Genomic DNA, 23,326 nt, shown 5'->3' on the forward strand with positions numbered 1-23,326 from the left:
TTCTTATTTTACTATCTTTTGCGTATCTTGTATTAATTTTACTTGGTTGATAAGATGTTGAAGAAACCATGGAATTATACACAGCACTATACGTTATTACTATAGAATGTCTGGTCCCTCCCATCATAAATACGGTTTAATGAGGTTATTGAAAAACTTCACAATATCGAGCTGCAATTCTTTTTTCTTTTTATACAAGTTAATTAGCTCTATTAAGTTGCAATTTTATTTTTATAAAGCTTTGTAAAGTTATGAACATGGAAACCCTAAGAATCACCTAAGCTTTTTACATAAGTAAATTTCAAGTTGACAGTCTGTCCATTTTGAACTATTTATAATTAACAGGACACTTAACACAGTAATATCTTAGACAAGGAAGAGGGCATTAATTCTGCAGGCAGGTAGCAATGCAAATGCCAAACCTGAACAATCAGTCACTATTTCCTTATACAGTTTGAGTAAAAGATGTAGACTACAGAAAGAAAAAAAAAGTGAATATAAAATATATCTTCCCCAAATACAACTCTACTTCAATAAGTCTTGAAGCTTACCGATGACATCAACAAAAATGAATGAACTCAGGGAATTAGTTCTTTCTCCCCATCAAAGAAAAAAACAGCATGTGTAATTTTAAATTAGAAAAAAAAAAAGAATGGCAATTTGCAAGCAAAAGAAAACCAGATTCACATTCTACTATTTACATTTGTTCTATTCACAGGTCAAAAATAAAATATTTCATTAGATAATTTAAAAAAAACACTTTTTTAAAACAAATGTATTTTACTCCATCAATACTGCAAGGAAGATAACTGAACTTAGAAATGCTCTCTCTCTACAGCAAAGTTAACTTAACTTTTCGGGGCCCAACTGGCCTATCATTTAGATCTTTAATAGCAGCCATAGCTTCATTATAGTTTATCATAGCAACAATGGCTTCCCCTGTAGGTAAGCCTTGCTCATTATACTGTATCGAAACTGAATCAGGTATGATTCTGTACCCATGGAAAAAGTCTAAAATTTCATTCACATTAGCTTTAAATGGAAGATTCATTATCTTAATAGGAGTTACTCTACCTGAACCACAATTTATTTTTGGATCAGGCATAAATCTCCCCTCAGCAAAACTTCCCACATTATGCTTTCCAAAATCAAACTTGCCACCTTCTGGGCGACCAAAATTCACAAAAGGGCGGTGACTTCTAAAATCATCAGGCGGGCTCCTAAAATCCTCACCAGGAGGTCTAAAATTGTCAGGAAGTCTAGGGTCCTCCTCCGGAGCTTCCCTAAGGTCTTCCTCTGGGAGCTGCCTGAAGTCCTCATCAGAAGGGCATCTAAAATCTTCCTCCTGGGGGCTCCTGAAGTCCTCATCAGGAGGGTGCCTAAAGTCTTCATCAGGAGGGCCCCTGAAGTCTTCATCTGTTGGGTGCCTGAAATCTTCCTCTCGGGAGCGCCTGAAATGCTCCTGAGGCGGCCGCCTGAAATGCTCCTGGGGCGGTCTCCGGAAGTGCTCCGGGGGCGGGCGCCTGAAATGCTCTGGGGGTGGCCGCCTGAAGTGCTCTGGGGGTGGCCGCCGGAAGTGCTCTGGGGGAGGCCGCCTAAAATGCTCTGGAGGTGGTCTCCGGAAATGCTCTGGGGGTGGCCGACGGAAATGCTCCTGAGGTGGCCTCCGGAAATGCTCCTGGGGTGACTGCCTGAAGTCCTCCTCAGGGGAATGCCTGAAATCCTCCTCTGGGGGCCGCCTGAAGTCATCCTCGGGTGGTCGCCTCCATTCTCCCTGAAGAGGCCGCCTAAAGTCCTCCTCTGGGGGCCGTCTCCAGTCCTCCTCAGGTGGCCGCCTGAAATCTTCCTCTGGGAGCCACCTTAAGTCCTCCTCAGGGGGTTGCCTGAAGTCCTCCTCGGGGAGCTGCCTGAAGTCCTCCGTGGGAGACCGCCTGAAATCCTCCTCCAGTGGCCGCCTCCAGTCCTCCTCAAGGGGCCTCCTCCAGTCCTCCTCCCTAGGGTGCCTGAAGTCATCCTCCGGAGGGCGCCTGAAATCTTCCTCCCAAGGGCGCCTGAAGTCCTCCTCAGAAGGCCGCCTGAAGTCTTCCTCCCTAGGTCGCCTGAAGTCCTCTGGGGAGTGCCTGAAGTCCTCCGGGGGGAACCTAAAGTCCTCTGAGGAATGTCGGAAGTCTTCTGGAGGGTGCCTGTCAGGCTGCCGGAAATCCCTCTGGGGATGCTTGAAGTTATCCAGTTGCCTCAAGTCCTCTAGCTGATGTCTAAAGTTTTCAAAAGCACCAACTGAGTATATTGGTGGGTCTTTTGAGTCAAATAAATGGGAATGGTCACCTCGCTCACGTGACTGTGAGCGAGCTTGCATTTTTTCACTGGACATCACAGAAAAATTTACACCAAACTCCTGCATTTGTGCCTCAGATATAAGTCTTAATAACACCTCTGTCCCTAAGAATCTTCGTCGGTTTAAACGTTCAGCTTTCATGGCCTGTTCTTCTGATTTAAATTTCACTAATGCTTCTCCCAGACCAACACCTTTGTCATCATAAAGCAAGTAAATGTCATCCTCAGCAAGAAGAAAGTCTGCAAAGAACTTCTGCACTTCAACTTTTGTAACATCAAATGGAAAATTTCTTATATAGATGCACAGTTTCTGGCCAGAGTTACCTTCTTGAGAGTATTTTTGTGAAACATGTCCCGGCCTATCTCTCTCTAGTGACCCTGATCTCTTCTTTTCATAACGTGCAATGAACTTCAGCATTTGTTTTCTAGAAATTGGATCAATATGAACTGGACGATATTGTAAAACAGTCTTATGTAAACTCAAAGCGGTATTATAGTCTTTCAGAGTCTTGAACATCACAAAGGCATATCTTGTTCTATTTTCATCTTTATATAAAAACCTAATCTGTTCATCAGTCAGATCAGTACCTCTAAAGAAATTTCTTAAATCTCTTTCGTCAATACTGAGGGACAGATTTTTTAAGTGAACATAAAATCCAAGAGGGGAACGAGAACGTGTTCTTCTGGGAGATTTTGAATGAGACCGTTTTCGAAAATGTCTATCATTAATTCCTCTTGGTGGAGAATGTTCTTCAGATCTCCTAAGAACGTCACCCTCCTTAACTGCATTACCACCAAACTCAATCCACTGTTGTTCTGATCCTTGCATTACTTCTATAAATCTTGAACCCATAAAACTTCTATGACATTTAAGACCTCCTGAAGCATCAACACATGAAGCAAATTTTACTATGGCATCACCATTATTTCGGCCATCGTGATGTTTTAAGAAAATTACTCCATCCACGCACAAACCAGAGAAAAAGACACGTACATCATCTTCATTTACTAGGTAAGGCAAACCTCGTAGAAACAAGTAAGGATTCTCGGCCTTCAATGGCCTTGTCTTTCTTGGCCTTAAATTACCATGTCCTGTACCATTAGTATGAAACCCAGCATCTTGATTAATTGAAGAGCCATATCCAGAATTACTTGCTTCTTCCTTAACAGACTCAATAAAATTAGACAGGCTGTCAACCCCTGATGTCCCAGATCCTGGACGCCCTCTTCCTACACGATCAGTTCTTTTCATTTCTATAGTCTTCTGCATTTCTGCCTTGCTACTAAGAAAGAGCTCTACAGATGAATCCTTGATAAACCCTCCTGAACGACTTATGGCACGTCTTGCATCTTCATCTGTTGCAAAAATAATAAAAGCCTCCCCAATTTCCCCTCCAATTATATGCACTCCTCCATCAGGAATAGTCAATCCCGTGAAGAAGTGACGAATATCCACAGGCCCCGCAATAAAAGGAAGCCCCAGTAAACGGATGACTACAGCCATGCTGAGCTCAAACCACAGCAATAATGACCTGCAGACAAAAAGGTACACATAATAGCAAGTCTTATTTTTGAAGTACCTTAGCCCAAACTAAGCTTAATAATTACCTGGTTCCTGCTTTCTTCAACATTTATAAATGAAAACAAGATACAAGTTCACAAAAATACTGATCATATCTAATTATTAAAGAAAACAAGGGATAAACTTTCTCCCATCTAAAAATACAAATAAACCAACTACCTTGAAGAAACATTTCGTATCACCTATTCTATACAATAGGAACATCAAAAATATCAAATCTTCCTTTGTAAGTCTGCCAAATGCTGCTTCACAAGAAGACCAAACTACTTTCAGACTCATTTAGAATCTTATCTTCTACTGAAACATGAGAGCTTTGTAGATTATTTTATCAACTGCAATGAATTTTACATATTTAGAAAAGTCATCTATGGTTAGTGTATAATTTCTGCTCATGATAATAAATTGCCTACCACTGGCCAGACGCAGAGAACAAAAGCCAGGGCCAGCATGATAGCTCATGCCTGTAATTCCAGGCTTTGGAAGGCCAAGGCAAGAGGATCGCTTGAGGCCAGGAGTTCAAGACCAGCCTTGGCAACAGAGCGAGAGCCCGTCTCTAAAAAGAAAAAATTAGCCGGGCATGGTGGCATGCACCGGTAGTCCCAGCTACTCAGGAGGCTGAGGCAGGAAGACTGCCTGAGCCCAATTTGAAATTTTCAGGATACAATGGGCTGCAACTGTGCCATTGCACTCCAGCCTGGAGGACAGAGTGAGGCCCTGTCTTTTAAAAAAAAAAAAAGAACAGAAGCCATGGATACCTAGATGTACTATTCTACTTCACATGTTTTTTGTTGAGCCTCAAAGCCTTAAACTCTGGATATCTTACCTTTTTTAAAATTTCTTGGAGACCTGTTAATTCTGTAAAAGCAACTTAACTGTGGAAAGAAAATGAAATATAATTAATCCTTGAACCCTGTAATTTATCTTAAACAACGCCAGATTAGGATATCCATTTCAGAATTACCTATCAAAAGTGAAGCAGAATAAGGAACCACAATTACGGGTGTTACAAAATGGTCTTTTGTTCCAAGGGGAAATTAATCATCCTTCTGCAAAAAGGAGATACAATATCCAAATAGACATATAAAAATTATTTAAAAATTTGAAACTTGCCGAAAATTTAACAACTGCTCTTGATTGGAAGTAGCATGAAGAAAGGAGTGATGGAAATGTTACATATTTTGAATGCAGCAGTAGTTACATGGGTGTATAAATTTATCAAGGTTTACTGAATTCTATCCTTAGGGTCTATACATTTTGCTGTACACAAGTTTTACATCTACTTCAAAAAACTGTTCTACAAGTAAAATCTCAATACCCAAAGTTCAAAAAAAAAAAAAAAAAAGACCTTCAATCATTTTGCCACATAAAAATCCAAAAATCTAGTACATATTTATATCCAACTCTCGTGCTGTTCTCCTCCCTTTCAAAACATAAGACCAAATCAAATTAAGGCAACCATTCAAAATTACACAATAAATGAATAAAACAGCAAAGCCTGAAATTCAAAAATCAATTTTTAAAACAATAAATCCAAACCTATGGGCTATTGTTTGGATACAATTTAAAGGTCTACATAAACAGCTCATACATCCAAGCACAGAAACAAATTTCATGAAGCCAGTATAATTAAGGCAAATACTACAATATCCCTAAAGTTAAAAATCTCAATACCACTCCTATTGCAAAAATAGTAACTGTTACAGTTCATCTCAAGCCAAACAGAAAATGCTATTTATCTTATTAATAATGCCAATAGCAGATTTCCATTTCAAACAACTATTCTGCACTCTACTAAGGAATCCCAAATGATGATGTAGAAAAGTAAAATTAAAAATTAACTTGGAATACTGGGATTACCCGTTTACTGAAAAATCTCAATGTATTTTTTTAAAGAAGTTTGCGTTTAATACTTTCAGGGATACCCAAACTATTTCATGAAGACTTGCCAAATAAATAATTGTAATTTACACTCACTTTCTTTGGTGGGGGAGACAGGGTCTCTCTTGCTCTGCTACCCAGGCTGGAGTGCACTGGTGCGATCTTGGCTCACTACAGCCTCGACTTACCCAGGCTCAGGCAATGCTCCCACCTCAGCCTCCCCAGTAGCTGGGACTACAGGTGTGCACCACCACACCCGGCTAATTTTTGTATTTTTTGTAGAGCCAGGGTTTCACCATGTTGCCCAGGCTGGTAGGGAACTCATGGGCTCAAGCAATCAGCTCACCTCAGCCTCCCACAGTGCTAGGATTTACAGGTATGAGCCACTGCGCCTGGAGTAATTTACATGTCTTTAATGTACAAATAAATGTTGCGTTAATCCAGAATCCAGTACTTACACTTAAGTACCACTGTTCCCCAAAGTGGGGGTCTGAAGATATATTCACTGAGGTCTGTTTTCCTTTAAAAAAAAGGGTACGTAGATTAACCAGAAGCTAAACTAGCAAAGACATCAAATTACTTCACACATTCTACATCTGAAAAATATTAATCAGGTTTGCTATTAAAGTATTTGCACAGTAACAAAAAAAGAAAAAAAGCCTATTTTCTTCAACAAACCAATATCCATACTAACACTTCAACAAAAACTACAAATGGCTTCTGGAATACTTACTTTATCCATATTAAAGTCCCAAGACTCCCTCCTATGCAAATTGGCTTAGCTACTCTTTTTAAGATATTTTAGAAAGCACCATAAGCTATACATATTCTTCTCTCTCCTAAGCTTTTAAAAAAATTTTAAAGGGATTTACCCTGGGAACATAAATTCATCTACAAGAGAAATTAGAGACGTTTCAAGGAATAATTATATCTCAAATTCAAAAAAACTCTAGTAATTTATCCTACCTCACTTAAAAACTATCTTTTAACCAAGTAGTTTCATGAGCACAAATCTCATGAATTCCAATTCAAGCAGACTATTTAAAAAGTTTATTCTCATTTGCCACAGTTAAACAAAACTAATGCTTAAACTTCTCTGCCCTTGAGACAGTAGGGTAATGTACCATTTATGCCTCTACAATAACACACCTTGGAGACCAACTGTAAGAGACCAGCTCTCAAAATGGGCACTTCTGTGGTTCCAACATGCTATATTTCCTTAAGCAAATTCTCCAGAAATTCAACTCTTAACACACTAAATTACACAAAAGCAAAACACGAAAATTACCCTCAAGTAGTCTGCAATTAAAATTTTGCGTTTTTCTAGTTATGAATGCAAACAGTATTTTTGTGCCTTTGTGTTCATTTGAAGACAATAATCTGTTAAAATTTCTGTGAAAAGAAGAGTGGGTCCCTAAAAGATCACTTAAGAGTAAGTCAGTGAAATTTAAAGCGCATTTTAAATAACTGCTATTTTTATCCAACGATTCATCCCACTTAATCACCATTATAACTAAACAATACGTAACGTGCCTCTTCTAATCAAGACTTAAGGGGATACGGAGAGGGAAACGGGAGACAGAATTTAAATAAATAATATCTCATCAGATCCATTTGATTTTTAACTAGCGAAGAAAAAGTCATTTTCCAGATATGGTGAGGGAGATAATTTTTTTTAACTCTGCGACTACTTCGTAAAGCCCAAGGTCATGATGTAGCATATTCACACTCTGAACGTGAGTTTCCCCTGCAGAAAATAATCTACACCAACCCATAATTATTCTTTACGATGATCCACCTTTTATAATGTAGATGTTTAAAATAAAAACCAAAGGAATGACCAATGAGAGCCACAGTCCCTAGGAAGAACTGTAAATGAAGACGAATCCACATGGCACAGGATTTCTCCCAACATCCTCAAACGGGAATCATCCGAAGGCATCGATTCTACAGCCCAAAGCCTTTGTCCACAACTCCCAGGGGTCAGAGCTTCCTTCTTTCGCGCCAGGCCAAAGTTGCTACGTGGGATCCGATGTTGTCGCCAGACTTTCAGCCAAAATCAGCCTTCAAATTAACCTGGACCGCCCAACCTCCGTGCCTTTCCGTTACGCCGTCTCAAGGGCAAACATTCCACCCTAACTCGCCAGAGGGTGAACTGCCCCCAAATCTAACTGAAAACACTTGCCCTTCTCAAGCCTAACGAGCTGGGCCTGCAGCGCTTTTCTGCCACCACTGACTACGATGACATAGCAAAGAAAAAAATATACCTATGAAAGCCTTCGAGATCTTCACTCTCAAGATCCCTGGGAAGCGCACATACACCACCACATGGAAGCTGACGGGAAAGGGAGACTCGGTGTTTTAGCAAGAAAAGAGGGTGCCCTAACGGCAGGAGCTACGCTAGATACTGGCGCGGCCGCCGGTCCCGCCTTTCCCCGTTCTTCCGGCTTGGTCGCCCAGCCCTCCCCACCCCCGGCGCCCCGAGGGGAACTGCTTCGCACTTGGCAATAAACACACACCACTGCTGCCGAGTCGGACACACAAGGCCGGAGGCTGAGGGAACTCTTCGTCGCAGCAGCCTCCCCAAAACAGGTAGACCCTCAGTGAGCCCAGAAGAAGATGGCGCCCACTGCCCCTCCGGTCCGGACAAACGGACGTACGGTTTATCTGCCCATGCGCTCTCCAGGCGTAACCCACCACCACGCTTGCGCACGCGCGCTGCCGCTCACCCGTTTCCCCTCGCTAGAGGAGGGGAGGCGGAGCCCCGTGGTTGGCTGAGCTTCTGCGCATGCCCAGATTCTGCCCAGCCCAGGGACCTCTACCTTCAACGGGAGAAATTCGGAGACGCATTCGGGGCTCAACCGGTAGATGTGCTGAGAATCTTCGGTAGACAACTGTCGAAGTACGGCGGACAAACTTTAAAGATTTCCAGAAGTTAAGGAAAGAGATGCAAAAGCAGAGAAAAGGCGACTTGTCTTTTCAGTGTTGCATTACTGTGTGGCGTAAAGCATCTTCTAAAAAGCTCCTGTGGCCGGGCACGGTGGCTCACGTCTGTAATCCCAGCACTTTGGGAGGCCGAAGCGGGCGAATCACTTGAGGTCAGTAGTTCGAGACCAGCCCGCCCAAAGGGCGAAACCCCCGTCTCTACTAAAAATACAAAAAAATCAACCTGGCATGGTGGCGGGCGCCTGTAATCCCAGCTACTCGGGAGGCTGAGGCAGGAGAATCGCTTGAACCCGAAAGATGGAGGCTGTAGTGAGCCAAGATCGCACCGCTGCACTCCAGCCAGGTCAAAAGAGTGAAACTCCATCTCAAAACAAAAATTAAAAAGCTCCTGTAGACCCTAGAATACCACAGAAAAGGTAATTTTACTGCCTTAGATGTTCGCCAAGTACAATCCCAACACCTGGGGGCTTAATAAATGCATGCTTAGTCGGTTTTATAGATATAAATAACCTTGTGAAGTGTCTTTATAAATTTATTCCCATCTTCTGGATTTTTGAAACAGGAGAACAGATGAGCCAGTACTGAAATTTCAGTAATGGAAAAGCACTATTACAGGTGTACTCTGTGATGCCTGCTACATAGTAGCTGGTGAACAACCTTGTGTTTGGTTTTATCATTTGCAAATAACAAAGTTTCCCACCACGTTGTATAGCTACTTGATGTATTTGTGGATGGATTCAAAGCTCATTAAGCAGAAAGTACATTTTAAAAACATTGTTACAGATGACAGAAAAAGTGAGTTGTGGATCCCTTTCTCACTGCAAAATACCCATTCTTTAATGATATGATTATAAGAAAGAAGAGGTAGTTTAATAAGTAAATAAAAAGATAGTTAACACAAAATCAGAGCCATCTTTTACTCACTGGACAAATTATTTAGCCCCTCTGTGCCTCAGTTTCTTCATCTGTAAAATGGGGATACTCCTAGTACCTACCTCTTAGGGTTGTGGGAAACATTCAGTAAATATGTATGTCTCAGATATATGTAAATAAGTGAGACTATTATAAGTATTTGTGACTTGTTTGAAATGTCAAGGTGATCTATACAGAAGCAGAGGATGTCACTCTGAGGAGGTAGGCTCATTGACTAGATATCATTTACCTTGATAATCCATAGTTTGGTCCTGGCCTTGCAGTCTCAGGAACAGGACCTTAAAAGTTAACGTTTATTGGCCGGGCATGGTGACTCACGCGTGTAATCCTAGCATTTTGGGAGGCCGAGGTGATCGAATCACCTGAGTGCAGGAGTTCGAGACCAGCCTGGCCAACATGGTGAAACCCTGTCTCTACTAAAATTACAAAAATTAGCTGGGTGTGGTGGCGGGCACCTATAATCCCAGCTACTCAGGAGGCTGAGGCAGAGGAATCGCTTGAACCTGGGAGGAGGAGGTTGCAGTGAGCCGAGACCGTGCCACAGCACGCCAGCCTGGGCGACAAGAGCAAAGCTCCGTCTCAAAAAAAAAAAAAGTTAACATTTATTGAGAATTTATTATGTGCCAGGACGTATACATTATCTCAATTTATTCTTACAACTACTTTTGGAGGTAGGTACTATTATTATTCGTATTTTACAGATAAGGGAAACTGAGGCATAGAGGATTACAAAAGCCAGGCAAAATTGAACGCTGCTTGTTTGCCTGCAGAAGCCATTACTCTGTATTGCACAGAAAGAGGACTCTGTCCTCGGAAGCGGACTCCTTTAAACAAGAATACAGAAGCAATACTCTAAGAAATAGAACATGAGTTACCTAATCTCAAAAGGTGATTCTCAGTTAAGGCTCCCTGGAGACATCCTCACTCATCTTAACAAAAATAACAGTCATCATTTAATGACCACTTACTGTAGGACTCACCTGGCCAAGTATGCTCAGGTCAGACTCTGTCCCCTGAGCAAGCTCTGACAGGCGTTTCCAGCCTCCCATGGCCTCCTTCATTGTTCTGGGCTGACCATCCTCCTTCTATTCACACAGTCTTTCTCCAGCGAGGACACTATATTGAATGTCTCTCCATTTTGGGTTTTTTTGAGACAGAGTCTCACTCTGTCACCCAGGCTGGAGTACAATGGTACAATCCTGGCTCACTGCAACCTCTGCCTCCTGGGTTCCAAGGATTCTCATGCCTCAGCCTCCTGAGTAGATGGGATTACAGGCATATGCCACCATGCCTGGCTAATTTTTTCTGTATTTTCAGTAGAGACAAGGTTTCGCCATGTTACCCAGGCTGGTCTTAAACTTCTGGCCTCAAGTGATCCACCCGCCTCTGTCTCCCAAAATGCTGGGATTATAGGCGTGAGCCACCGCACCCGGCCTGAATGTCTTTTCTAGTCTGCCCCTTGCCTTTCTTAGATGGTCATACCATTATAATCAGAACAAGAAAATTCTGATCAAGGTAATTTGAGCATAATCACATGATATTCTGGTTATTGAACAGTTTCTTGTGCCTTTGGTGTGTCAGCATGAAAACCTAATCATTTTGGGGAATCAAGAGAAAATGAAGTTTCTCCAATGGAAAAACAGAAGACTAGCCCCTAAACATGGTGGCCGCACTGAGCTGTGGCCATTCTGTGACTCTGCTTGGATAATTAGCCTTCCGGGTGTTTTGCCACACTGCACCGCCACCCACCCTTCTTGGACAACTTTGGTGTCAGAGAGTTTTCAGTTGCCCTTCCTAGGTCTTCAGCATCCACACGAAGAGCCTTTTATCACTTGGTCTCGGAATTCCTTAATCTTCTCAACTCCTGGGACCTTTATCTTCTCAACTCATGCCTTGATTTCTACTCTGAGAGCCTCCATACCTTGACTTCCAGTCAATTTGTAACCCAAGGTCCTGGGTTTTGGGTATGCACTGTGAAAAAGTACCCACTTGTAACTGTTGCACCTTGCATTCTTGTTGTTTCAGAAAAGTTCTAGGAAGAAGCCCAGCCCCAGAAAAACAAAAACCAAAACATTTAGATCCAGAAATGCCTGAGTGAAGATGAACTTTGGTGAACTCCCCTTACAATCCTGCTAAAATCCCCACCCAGGGAAGAGCTTATTCACCATTTTCTATACATGCAACGTGTAGAAGCATGATCGGCAATTGTGTCTTCGCTGCCTTTACTCCACCTGTACATACAATGACTGAGCTAACCAGCCCAATAAAAGCACTGTTTTCACTGTTGCTCGGAGAAGCACTGCTTTAGGAACTATCCCCAGTGTCCTCCTTACTTGTTGCAAGTAATGAAATCCCCTTGTTAAATCCGCTTTGGTTGTGATCATTGGACTGTCACCTTCCAAGCTAACAAATCCACCTGTTGTGTAGGTTAACAAATCTAGCATTTATTAAGCATCATTGACTATGAGTCAAGAACCTTGCTAAGTCCTCTGTATCACAGTTCCATTTAAAAAAAAAAAGAAGAAGAAGAAGAACCTTGCTAAGGCTCCTGAAAGACAAAGATAAAAAAGATATTGTCCTCTTTCCTCAAAAAGCTTACATTCTAGCAGAGGAGAAAGCACACACAATCCACTAGTCATTACACACAGGAAGATGTGTGTATAATGAGATTAAGACAGTGGGCTGTCAGGGCAGGCAGACCCAAGTGTGAATACAGCTCTGCCACTTCATGACTGTGAACAAATTCCTTATATTTCTTCATTGAAAAAGTAAAGATAAGGCCGGGCGCGGTGGTTCATGCCTGTAATCCCAGCACTTTGGGAGGCCAAGGCAGGCAGATCACCACGTCAGGAGATGAAGACCATCCTGGCTAATATGGTAAAACCCAGTCTCTACTAAAAATACAAAAAATTAGCCAGGCGTGGTGGCACGTGCCTGTAGTCCCAGCTACTCAGGAGGCTGAGACAGGAGAATCACTTCAACCCGGGAAGTGGAGGTTGCAGTGAGCCGAGATCACGCCACTGCACTCCAGCTTGGGCGACAGAGTGAGACTCTGTCTCAAAAATAAAAAAATTTTAAAAAAAGCAAAAGAGTAAAGATAATAGTACCCGCGGTACAGGGCAGTCATGAAAAATGAATGAAATCATTAACACTCAGCACAATCCCCAGCACATAGTAAATTCCAGTATAACTTAGAAATCAAGAAGGTTGGCTCAGAAATCAGAATATCATAGTTCCAAGCCTAACTCTGCCACTTGCCAGCTATATCACTTTAGTTGCTGAATCTCTCTGTGCCTCAATTTCATCATGTATCAAATGAAGATGACAATAGTAGGGATGTTGTGTAGAAAAAATTAGCACACATATACATATACATATAAACATTAAGCAAGACATGTAGTAAAACACCAAGAAAGCCAGATAGCATGTTTCCCTGATGTCCCTCATGCTCTTTGCCAACTTGTCCCCTGCAGTGGTCTTCAGAGATGCAACTACAAAACTCCTAGGAATTATTGGAGCACAGTTTGGACACTGCTGATCAAATAAGGGAGCTTGGTCTGGTCAGTTGTGTGTGACAGAAGTTAGATTCAAGAGACTCAACAGAATTAAATGATTTATGGTAAATAGAACTGAACAGGACCTCCAAATTCCAACTTGGATAGTTTTTTGCCTGAGTTAAATGGGAGTCTTGTCTCTGGGGTCTTGACTGACAATCTGTCAAAGTTATAGGTTCAGAAAGGAGTTATGTAGAAAGAATACTGGATAAAATCTCTTGGTTTACTGCTGGAGCTTTGGATCACAAATCTCAGGAGAATCCATTTAGTAAATGGGGCAAGACCCCATGTAAAACAGATGTCCTTCTGCTTAGTGTTCCTTTCCCCCTGGGTACCATCCAATCCCAGATATATAAAACAGAAGGAAGCAGCAAGAGGAAGACCTAAGGATCTAAAGACAAACTCTAAAGAGAGAGAGAATTTAAGGAGAAGACCAAAAAGTGTAAACTCAAATGTTAACAGCAATAGGTTCTTGGGCTCCCAATGCAATGCAATAGAAATTGACATGAGGCCAAAAAAGTTTTCCCAGGCAAGGCTTCATTGGAGCTTACACCAAGGCATAAGAGGGAGAGAATTCCCTGACTGACTCTCCAAAGAAAAGAGTCAGTTGGGCTTTTTTATTAGACAAAGCGTGGGAATTGTCATCAGGGATAGGGTATGCAGGTCAGCATTACTGGTTGCAACGCTTATCTTGAGTAATGGGCCACCTGGTGGATTGGCCTGAGGCAACAAGGCTATAAATAATTTGTTTAGTATTCCTTCCCAATGTAGGGCACTCCACAACCTTGCTTATCTCCTAAGGCCAGTTCCTGGAATTCTTTAAGTAAAAGGACTATTAGCATTGTGACAGTGGTATGGATTTTGTGATCAGTGGGAATGCATGAAAGAATACTCTTAAGTGAGGGTGAGCTGAAACCGTGTCCTGTTCCTACTCTGTCTGACAAAGACCATGTCATATGGACACAAAAAAACTTCTGTCCTTTAGGACAGTGGCCAGAGATGTGGTCGCCTGAAAAGTTTTTACTGCCCACTGCACAGACAAAACCAATTCACTGAGACCATGGTATTGCAGTAAAGAAAGAGTTTATTATGCAAGACTGGCCATGTGGGAGATGGAGTTATTATTCAAATCAGTCACCCCAAAGGCTTGGAGGTTAGAGTTTTTCAAGGATAGTTTGGTGGACAGGTGATTAGGGAATGGGTGCAGCTGAATGGTTGGGGATGAAATCATAGAGGTATGGAAAACAGTCCTCTTGCACTGAGTCCACCTCTAGGTGGGGGAGGGGTTGGGGGGGTGGGCATAGGACCAATTGAGTCATGAGTCATGAATCCAGATGGAGTCAGTCTGAAAAATATCTCGAAAGACCAATCTTAGGTTTTACAATAGTGATGTTTTCTATGGGCGCAATTGAGGAAGTCACAAATCTTGTGACCTCTGGCCACATGACTCCTGGGCAATTAGGGATTATAGAAAACTACATTTACAGTTTAGCAAAATTCAGGCCCCTCTCATAATCTTAATCTTGTGGCCTTTCATTAGTTTCACAAGAGCAATTTTTGGGCCCTGAGCAAGGGGGGTTAGTTTTAGGAAAGGGCTATTATCATCCTTGCTTTCAAGTTAAACTAGAAACTAAATTCCTCCCATAGTTAGCTTGGCCTTCACCCAGGAATGAGCACCCCCAGCCTGTGAGGCTAGAAGCAAGATGGGGTGAAGCCATGTTAGATTTCTCTCACTGTCATAATCTTTGCAAAGGCAGTTTCAGAGGCTCTGTTGTCCTGGACCCAAACCCACATTGGCCCTCTGTCCTCTTCCTTGTGATGAAATGAGAGGAGAAGACATCAAGTTCCCCTCAGGGTTTGGAAGTCAACAATAAACTAAAGAAGGAAAGGAATGAGACACGTTTTATTTTCCACTGCAACAAATGTGTATTAAATGCTTACAACGTAAAACAGTTGTGATGGTGCGCACCAATAATCGCAACTACTTAGGAGGCTAAGGCAGGAGGTTTGTTTGAGTCCAAGAGTTTGAGGTGAGCCCTGGGCAACATAGTGAGACACCCCCAACCCTGCTTCTCAAAAAATTTAAAAAACAAAATAGCCAGGTGTGGTGATGCACACCTGTAGTCTCAGCTACTTGGGAGGCTGGGGCAGGAAGATTGCTTGAGCCCAGATGTTCAAGGCTTCAGTAAGCTATGACGGCATCACTGTACTCCATCCAAGGTGACAGGCTGAGACCCAATCTCTAAGAAAAAATAAGAAAACAAAATAAAATTGGCCAGGGGAGGTGGCTCACATTTGTAATACCAGCTCTTTGGGAGCCTGAGGCAGGAGGATCACTTGAGCCCAGGAGTTTGAGACCAGCCTGGGCAATGTGCCAAAACCTCGTCTCTACAAACAATACAAAAATTAGGTGGGCATGCTAGTGCCTGTCGGTGGTCCCAGCTACCCAGGAGACTGAGGTGGGAGGATTGCTTGAGCCCAGGGGGCCGAGGCTACAGTGAACTGTGTCCGTGCCACTGCACTCCAGTCTGGGTGACAGACTGAGACCCTTTCTCAAAGTAAATATAAAAATAAATAAAAATAAAATAATGATAGAAATAAATGCTTACAATGTGCCAAGCACAGTGCTATGCTGAGGAGGCAGTGGTGACCAAAACACACACACACACACACACACACACACACACACACACACACACGGTCCTTGCTTTTACAAAGCCTGCAGTTCAGAAAAGTAAAACCAATGAAAGAATTACCCAACTAAATGTGAATTTACTACAGGGATAAGTGCTATGGACGAGAAGTCCATGGTACTGTGAAAGTATTTCACAGGAGACCCTGGCCTGGTCAGGAAGGGTGGGAGATGTTCCCTGAAGAAGTAATGAATGAGCTGCTTGGAAAGGAGGAGTTAAAAAGATAAAAGGAAATTGCTGGGAAGGGGAGGGAGTGGTCCAGGCAGAGAAATGAAAAGGCTTGGCAGCATCCAGGGAAGGAAAATAAGGCCAGTGCAGGTACAGAGCACAGGAGCACACAGGACAATGCAGGGCTGCAGGAAGAAGTCAGACCATGCTGAGGGTTAGGGTTCATGTTAAGGACTTTGATCTTTCCATCGGAAAACCAGCAGGCAGATGACATATTAGGACTTGCATTTCAAAAGAGTACTCCAGCTGAGGTATGGAGAATGGATTAGAGAGTGGCAAGAGTATGTTTGTGAAGACAGGTTAACAGGTTATTTTGGCTTCTAGTTTAATGTGACAGTTTAAACACAGGTATTTATCTCCACTCCTTCCAGAAATTCTAATAAAATAACAGGGAAGCAACTTTTAAAAAGACAAAAACTAACAAGAATAAAGAGAATAGGGTAAGAGGAACAGCAATAGAACTTTGCAAGCGGGAAGCAAGTGGATAGGTGTCCATTTCTTCTATGGATCCAAGAGAGCTGAATCCTACATTAACAGTGGGAAGAGCTAAGAAGCAATCTTACATGCACCAAAGAAGTCCTCAAAGGCTTAGGAGACAGTATCTTCTGTTTGTGGAGGGGAGTGAAAACAGGAGAAGTGGTTGAACATCAATTTTCAAAGCACTTTCCTTCCAATACCTGGAAACCTGTCTCTCCCCAACTCCAACAGAAGATTGAAGGTTTATTCTCAGTGCATTTGCAAACAAGGATTCTATTTAATATATGTAAAAGAACAAGGATTCTATTTAATATATGTAAAAGAAGGGCATTATGTGAACGATGAAACTCACACCCTCTAAATATTACACCCAGGCTTAAAATCTCCAAGGAGAAGAATCTTTCTGAGAAATTTGATCAGCACAGTAGGATAGGGAAAGGGGACAGGAAGAATGAGGGATTGCCCTAAGAAACAACCCAGGCAAATCACTCCACACATTGTAGCCCAGTCAACAAGCCCTTCCTATCTTTGTAGAGCTTCTAATTAGCTTGTCAGTGTGCCGACTTTTTTTTTTTTTTTGAGACAAAGTTCTGCTCTTGTTGCCCATTCTGGAGTGCAATGTCGTAGTCTGGGATCACTGCAACCTCCACCTCCTGGGTTCCAGCAATTCTCCTGCCTCAGCCTCCTGAGAAGCTGGGATTACAGGCATGGCCACCACGCCCAGCTAATTTTTGTATTTTTAGTAGAGACGGGGTTTCACCGTTTAGGTCAGGCTGGTCTCGAACTCCTGACCTCAGGTGATCCACCTGCTTTGGCCTCCCAAAGTGCTGGATTACAGGCGTGAGCCACCGCGCCTGGCCGCCCACTTTTGTATGTGTGTAAATGGCAAAAGGTCCCAAGATTTAGGAGGAAAGCCTTTTATACAAAACATAACTTTGAAGAAACAGATTATGCAACAGAGGGAAACTTTAAAACACCACTAGTAATGTATTCTAGGAAATAAGATATTGCAGCATGGAAGAATTCAAGAATGCCATAATTAAGCTATAGCCAGAAAACAAAAGAGAGCTCTTAGAAATTAAATTTATAATAGAAGAAATGAAAAGTTCAATTCAATGTTTGACAGATACGCGCAGGAAAATCTTCCAGAAAGTAGAACCAAACAAAATAAAATGAAAAATGAAGCCTGGGCGCGGTGGCTCACGCCTGTAATCCTTGCACTTTGGTAGGCCGAGATGGGTGGATCACCAGAGGTCGGGAGTTTGAGACCAGCCTGACCAACATGGAGAAACTCCGACTCCACTAAAAATAACAAAATTAGCCCTGCGTGGTGGCACAAGCCTGTAATCCCAGCTACTCGGGAGGCTGAGGCAGGAGAATCACTTGAACCCAGGAGGTGGAGGTTGCAGCGAGCAGAGATCGTGCCATTGCACTCCAGCCTGGGCAACAAGAGCAAAAAAACTCCGACACACACACACACACACAGGCCGGGCGCGGTGGCTCACGCCTGTAATCCTAGCACTTTGGAAGGCTGAGGCGGGCAGATCACGAAGTCAGAAGATTGACACCATCCTGGCTAATACGGTGAAACCCCGTGTCTACTAAAAACACAAAAAATTAGCCGGGCGAGGTGGCGGGCTCCTGTAGTCCCAGCTACTCCGGAGGCTGAAGCAGGAGAATGGCGTGAACCCGGGAGGCGGAGCTTGCAGTGAGCGGAGATCCCGCCTCCCGCCACTGTACTCCAGCCTGGGCGACAGAGCGAGACTCCGTCTCAAAAAAAAAAAAAAAAAAAAAAAGAAAAGAAAAATGAAAACATAATCTGAGAAAATTAGAGTAACAGTCCAGGAAGTCTAGTATCTGAAAAATAGGGTGTCCAGAAGAAAAAAAAAAACGGAGAGAAAGTCTTCAAAGGAATAATTAGTAGAAGAGATCATTTCCCAGTGTTAAAGGACATGAGTTTCTTTGCTGAATTGCAAAGTTACAACAGGTGTTCCACACAAAAGATGACAATGAAACATGCCCAGACACATCACTGTAAAATTAAGAAAAATGAGAAGGTGGGGCACAGAGAGGAACATCCTGAAGACTTCAAGAAAGTAAAAAACAAGTTACACACAAAAGATTAACAAATCAAAAGGGCACTAAGTGTCTGGAGATTGGGAATGAACACAGGGTTCACCATACAAAGTGCCCCAGATGTAAGATCTGAACCTCACTAATTCCCCTTTCTCACCACAACCTCCACTTCTGTTTTTCACCTTCTTTGTAATATTTTAATTCATTAATCTCATCTTGAACTTACTTGCCTTTAGCTTTTCTTTATTCCTGCCCAGAAAAGCACATCCAGAGATTCAAAGGCAACAATAAAAAGCAGGGCTTAAGAGTGTGGGCTCTGCATTATCCAAAGCAAACTTGTCACAGAGAAAACCTCAAAATTAGGGTTCAGCTTGAGTGGCTATGTGGGTTCTCAGCTTCATGCAGGAAGGAATTCAAGAGCAATCTGACAGAATAAAGTGAAAGCAAGTTTGTTAAGAAAGTAAAGGAATAAAGAGTGGCTACTTCATAGGCAGAGCAATGGCAAGGACTGCTAGACTGAGTATATTTATGGTTATTCCTTGATCATATACTAAACAAGGGGTGGATTATTCATGAGTTTTCCAGGAAAAAGGTGGGGAATTCCTGGAACGGAGCGTCCTCCCTTGTTAGACCATGTAGGGTAACTTCTCTAAGTGGGCATGGCAAGAGGCAAACTGTCAAGGTGCTGGTGGGAGTGTCTTTTAGCATGTTAATCCATTATAATTAGCATATAATGAGCAGTGAGGATGACCAGAGGTCACTTTGGTCACCATCTTGGTTTTAGCAGGTTTCAGTCCTCTTCTTTACCTATCCTGTTTTATCAGCCAGGTCTTTATGATCTTATCCTGTGAAATCAGTCCTGCCAACCTCCTATCTCAAACTAACACAGGAAAGAAATAAAATACTGTGCGTTCTCACTTATTAGTTGGAGCTAACATTGTGTACAGATGGACACAAAGAAGGGAACAATAGATACTGGGTACTACTTGAGGGTGGAGGGTGAAAGGAGAGTACGGATCAAAAAACTACCTATTGGGTACTATGCTTATCACATGGGTAAGGAAATAATCTGATCCCCAAACCCCTGAGACACTCAATTTACCTATATAACAAACCTGCACATGTACCTCTGAACCTAAATTAAAGTTTAAAACAACAACAACAACAACAACAACAAAAACCCGAAGAAAAGTATGGGCTCTGATGTCAAATTACCAGGGTTAGAACCATGAATTAAGTGTGACCTTAGAAAGTCACTTATACTTTCTAAGCCTTGGTTATTTCATCTGTAAAGTAAAGGTGATGATAACAGTCCCAATTTAGGATCAAATGAGATATTGCAATGCCGGACACATTAAAAGTGTCTCCATGGGACTAGCCCAAACTGAGCCTACTCTGTTGATAACAAAATGTCGTGTTACCTTTTAGATGTAACAGAGCCAAAAACTGAAAGTCATGTAGCCCAGTCATGTGCAATAGAAAAAGCCTGGACCTCTAACAGCACCCAAAACCAATGAATCCTTTCCTTGGAACCAAGACCGGGACATGACTGGAACCTGAACTTGGAACTCTTTCAAAAGTGATGGGTCCATTTGCCTGGAGGATCAGGCCTAAAATCGGCCTCTACGTACCTTTTTCTAAATGGTCAAATTTAAAGTCCTCCATTCTGCCTGCCAAGACACATTCCTAAATTCTTCCCTTGGCTTTCCAAGCCCATGAGTTTACCCAAGACTCTAAATCAGGGAAACAGATTTGAATGCACTCCTATATCCTTGCTGACCAGTTGTGCAAATAAAGACTTTTTTTCCTCAAAAGCTTGTGCCACATAGTATTGGCTTCTGTGCATGCATTGGATAGAGAGCTCATTTGCTTGATAACAAAAGCAAGCTATTAATACCTATTATTTCTATTATTATCCATACCTCTAGCTCCCACCATGTTAAATATTCCTATAACTTTCATTTCTACCTTAAAATTTTCTTTATCCAATAAGTTTTCGCTTAGAAGCTATCTACCACAGGTATCTTCCTTTAATATCACAACCATCTACCCAGCCACCCAAATCAGAAACCTGGAAGTTATCCTTGATTCTGTTTGTTTACTTCCTATGTCCAAATAATAAAATTCTTATAATTCTTCTTCCTGAATAGCTCCTTTATTCATCCTCTCCTGCCTCTCCCTTCCTCCATGGCTCCAATTTAGACTCTAGATTTCTACCTTAGCCTCGCAAGTGGTCTCTAACTCTAAACGTTTCCATATTTTTGTCCAGGATTTTTTTTTTTTTTTTTGATATAGGGTCTCTGACATCCAGGCTGGAGTGCAGTGGCACGATCACAGCTCATTGCAGCCTTTGGGCTCATTGACCTCCTGGGCTTAAGTGGTTCTCCCGCCTCAGCCTTCCAAGCAACCGGGACCATAGGCATGTGCCACCCACCCAGCTAATTAAAATAAATTTTATTTGTAGAAGTGGAGTCTCACTATGTTGCCCAGGCTGGTCTTGAATTCCTGGGCTCAGACAATCCTTCCACGGTGGCCTCCCAAAATGTTAGGATTAGAGGTGTGAGCCACAGCACCAGGCTTAGATTCCTTTATTCACAAAAGGTGTAAAGGTGATCTCATTTTATATACATGTCAACTAAAGAAAAAAATCAGGCTTTTCAAGACTCAAAGTTAGTTTTATTCGGAGTCTTACTGAGGAATGCAACCCTGGAGAGTCTTTCAAAGAGTTTATGTTATACTGGTCCAAAGCAGCTGTTCTGCCCCCAGTTTCTATATCAAGGGATGGAGTTCTGCATGTGCTCAAAAGTTACATTAAACGTGCTCAGAAGTTACGTTGGAGCAAAATCTCATCAAAGTTTTGTTTGGAGACTACATCTGGTTATAGATTACAGAGGCATAATCATTAATCCTGTCACACGTTATCTTACGTACAGGAAGAGGCAAGAGCTAGGATCACTGACTGTATCTTTTTAAAAAATGAAGTGATTCAAGCAACAGATGTGAAAACCTGTGCTCTATCCTACTTATTGTCTTCAGGGCATTCTTCTGGAGGACTGCGTTCAGTCACTGAGTCAGGGCCTTTGTGAAATTTCGCTGGCAACAGAATGAGCAAACATGGTTTCTTCCGTTTCCTACTTTGTCTCGCATACATGATTTCCTATGCTCAAACCTGGCAGGAAAGTTTTTTTATTTTTTCAGTCTTTGAGCTATAGTAATCCTTCACTGGGTTTTAAGTCAGTGGGGTTTTTTGACATCAAATTGTTAAACTACAAGTCATGTTTCCTTTAACGTGAAAATTACCTAGTCTGAATAAATTCTGATGTAACTATAACTCGACAAATTATGATATTTTCAACTTACGATGGGTTTATTGCGGGGAGGGGGCAGCCCTATCGTAAGTAGAGGAACTCTATACACGTTTGAAAATATCGCTGGGTTCCAGGGTTAACCGGTCTCTAACCCATTCTTTACTGGACCTGCCAACTTCGCGCAGGGTTGGTAACCTAGCAACCAAGCAACACGAGCAGTGACTTCCGGTACCCGGACTTGGGTTGTCCAATCAGCTCAGCGAAGCCGCCGCAGAGGCTGATGGGGGGCTGGAGCCTGTGAGGCTTCCAGCGTCGGTACCATGGCGACGCGCGGTGGGGCTGGGGTGGCAATGGCGGCTTGGTCCCTCTTATCCGCCCGGGCCGTGACCGCGTTCCTTCTGTTGTTCCTCCCTCGCTTCTTACAGGCCCAGACCTTCTCTTTCCCTTTCCAGCAGCCGGAGAAGTGCGACAACAACCAGTACTTTGATATCTCCGCCCTCTCGTGTGTTCCTTGTGGAGCTAACCAGAGGCAAGATGCCCGAGGTAAGACGGTTTGCGGTGGGCCCTGGCAAAAGTAACACTCCCGCCTTGGTCGGCCCCTAGTCCCTGTAAATGGAGTTTCACCATGTTGATCAGGCTAGTCTCGAACTTCTGACCTCAGGTGATCCACCCGCCTCCGCCTCCCAAAGTGCTGGGATTACAGGCGTGAGCCACCGCGCCTGGCCCGAATACATGTATATTGTTTAGTGACGTAGAAATGTAAAATTTCCAGCAGCAGTTAAGTAGTTTAATAGTTTAGTTATACTTGCACTTAAAATGGTAGCAGCATAATACCAGCTGTGTGCCAGTGTAAGACCTCTACGTATAATAACTAATTTTGTACTCATACTAACCCTGTGAGGTAGGTACCAATTTTTTTTCTCCATTTTATTGTAGAGGAAGCCAAGGCAGAGAGTTTAGTAACTTGTTCAAGGTCATGCAACTGAGTAGGATTACTACGATTGGAACTCAAGAAGTGTATTTCTGGATTTGAACCCAGGCAGTACTGCCTCCAGAATCCTGCTGTTAATCACTATACTGCTTCTCAAGATCTTCAGACTTATTAAAAGTTTCACTATCTTGGAACTTTATTTTTATTTATCAAGGATAAAATTGGCTTTTTTTTTTTTTTTTTTTTTTTTAGGAACTTCATGTGTATGTCTACCAGGATTTCAGATGATCTCTAATAATGGAGGACCTGCTATTATTTGTAAAAAGTGCCCAGAAAACATGGTGCGCATAATTTATTTTAAAATAACTTACCTGTAAAAAGTAGTA

At 42.4% G+C, this 23,326-nt stretch overlaps 2 protein-coding genes and 1 long non-coding RNA gene across 14 annotated transcripts in view; 2 read left to right on the plus strand and 1 right to left on the minus strand.

The window, feature by feature from the left end:
• Nucleotides 1-223: 223 nt before the first annotated feature.
• On the minus strand, nucleotides 224-8,457 carry RBM12B (RNA binding motif protein 12B). Of its 7 annotated transcripts, XM_034966339.4 has the most exons (5): nucleotides 8,314-8,439; nucleotides 8,062-8,129; nucleotides 6,253-6,314; nucleotides 4,740-4,788; nucleotides 224-3,866 (listed from the first exon to the last, which is right to left on the minus strand). In XM_034966339.4, exon 5 carries the CDS (start codon nucleotides 3,836-3,838, stop codon nucleotides 833-835), a length of 3,006 nt encoding a protein of 1,001 aa, XP_034822230.1. In that variant the 5' UTR covers nucleotides 3,839-3,866; nucleotides 4,740-4,788; nucleotides 6,253-6,314; nucleotides 8,062-8,129; nucleotides 8,314-8,439; the 3' UTR covers nucleotides 224-832. The 7 variants fall into 7 exon arrangements, with proteins under 7 accessions (XP_034822230.1, XP_034822231.1, XP_034822232.1 ...); XM_034966340.3 differs by lacking the exon at nucleotides 8,062-8,129 and having other exon boundaries at nucleotides 8,314-8,452; XM_034966341.4 differs by lacking the exon at nucleotides 6,253-6,314.
• A 296-nt stretch (nucleotides 8,458-8,753) lies between these two features.
• On the plus strand, nucleotides 8,754-12,039 carry LOC117981453 (uncharacterized). Its single transcript, XR_004672994.3, has 2 exons — nucleotides 8,754-8,892; nucleotides 11,699-12,039. It is a non-coding gene; the product is annotated as an uncharacterized LOC117981453 (long non-coding RNA).
• Nucleotides 12,040-20,589: 8,550 nt separating this feature from the next.
• Nucleotides 20,590-23,326, plus strand: part of TMEM67 (transmembrane protein 67) — a 64,725-nt gene continuing 61,988 nt past the window's right edge. For 2 of the 6 annotated variants that reach the window (XM_055116736.2, XM_063606854.1), the window contains exon 1: nucleotides 23,191-23,281. Coding sequence is in view for 4 of the 6 variants with exons in the window: in XM_008974606.4 (XP_008972854.1) it covers nucleotides 22,330-22,552; nucleotides 23,193-23,281 (312 nt within the window). In the remaining 2 variants the exon portion in view is untranslated. Of the gene's footprint in view, nucleotides 22,553-23,190; nucleotides 23,282-23,326 lie in introns of those variants that run through there. The other 4 variants (XM_008974606.4, XM_003821111.4, XM_055116734.2 and 1 more) reach the window with 4 other exon arrangements.

The sequence above is a fragment of the Pan paniscus genome, chromosome 7 (assembly GCF_029289425.2).
Source record: "Pan paniscus chromosome 7, NHGRI_mPanPan1-v2.0_pri, whole genome shotgun sequence".
Classification (NCBI taxonomy): Eukaryota; Metazoa; Chordata; class Mammalia; order Primates; family Hominidae; genus Pan; species Pan paniscus.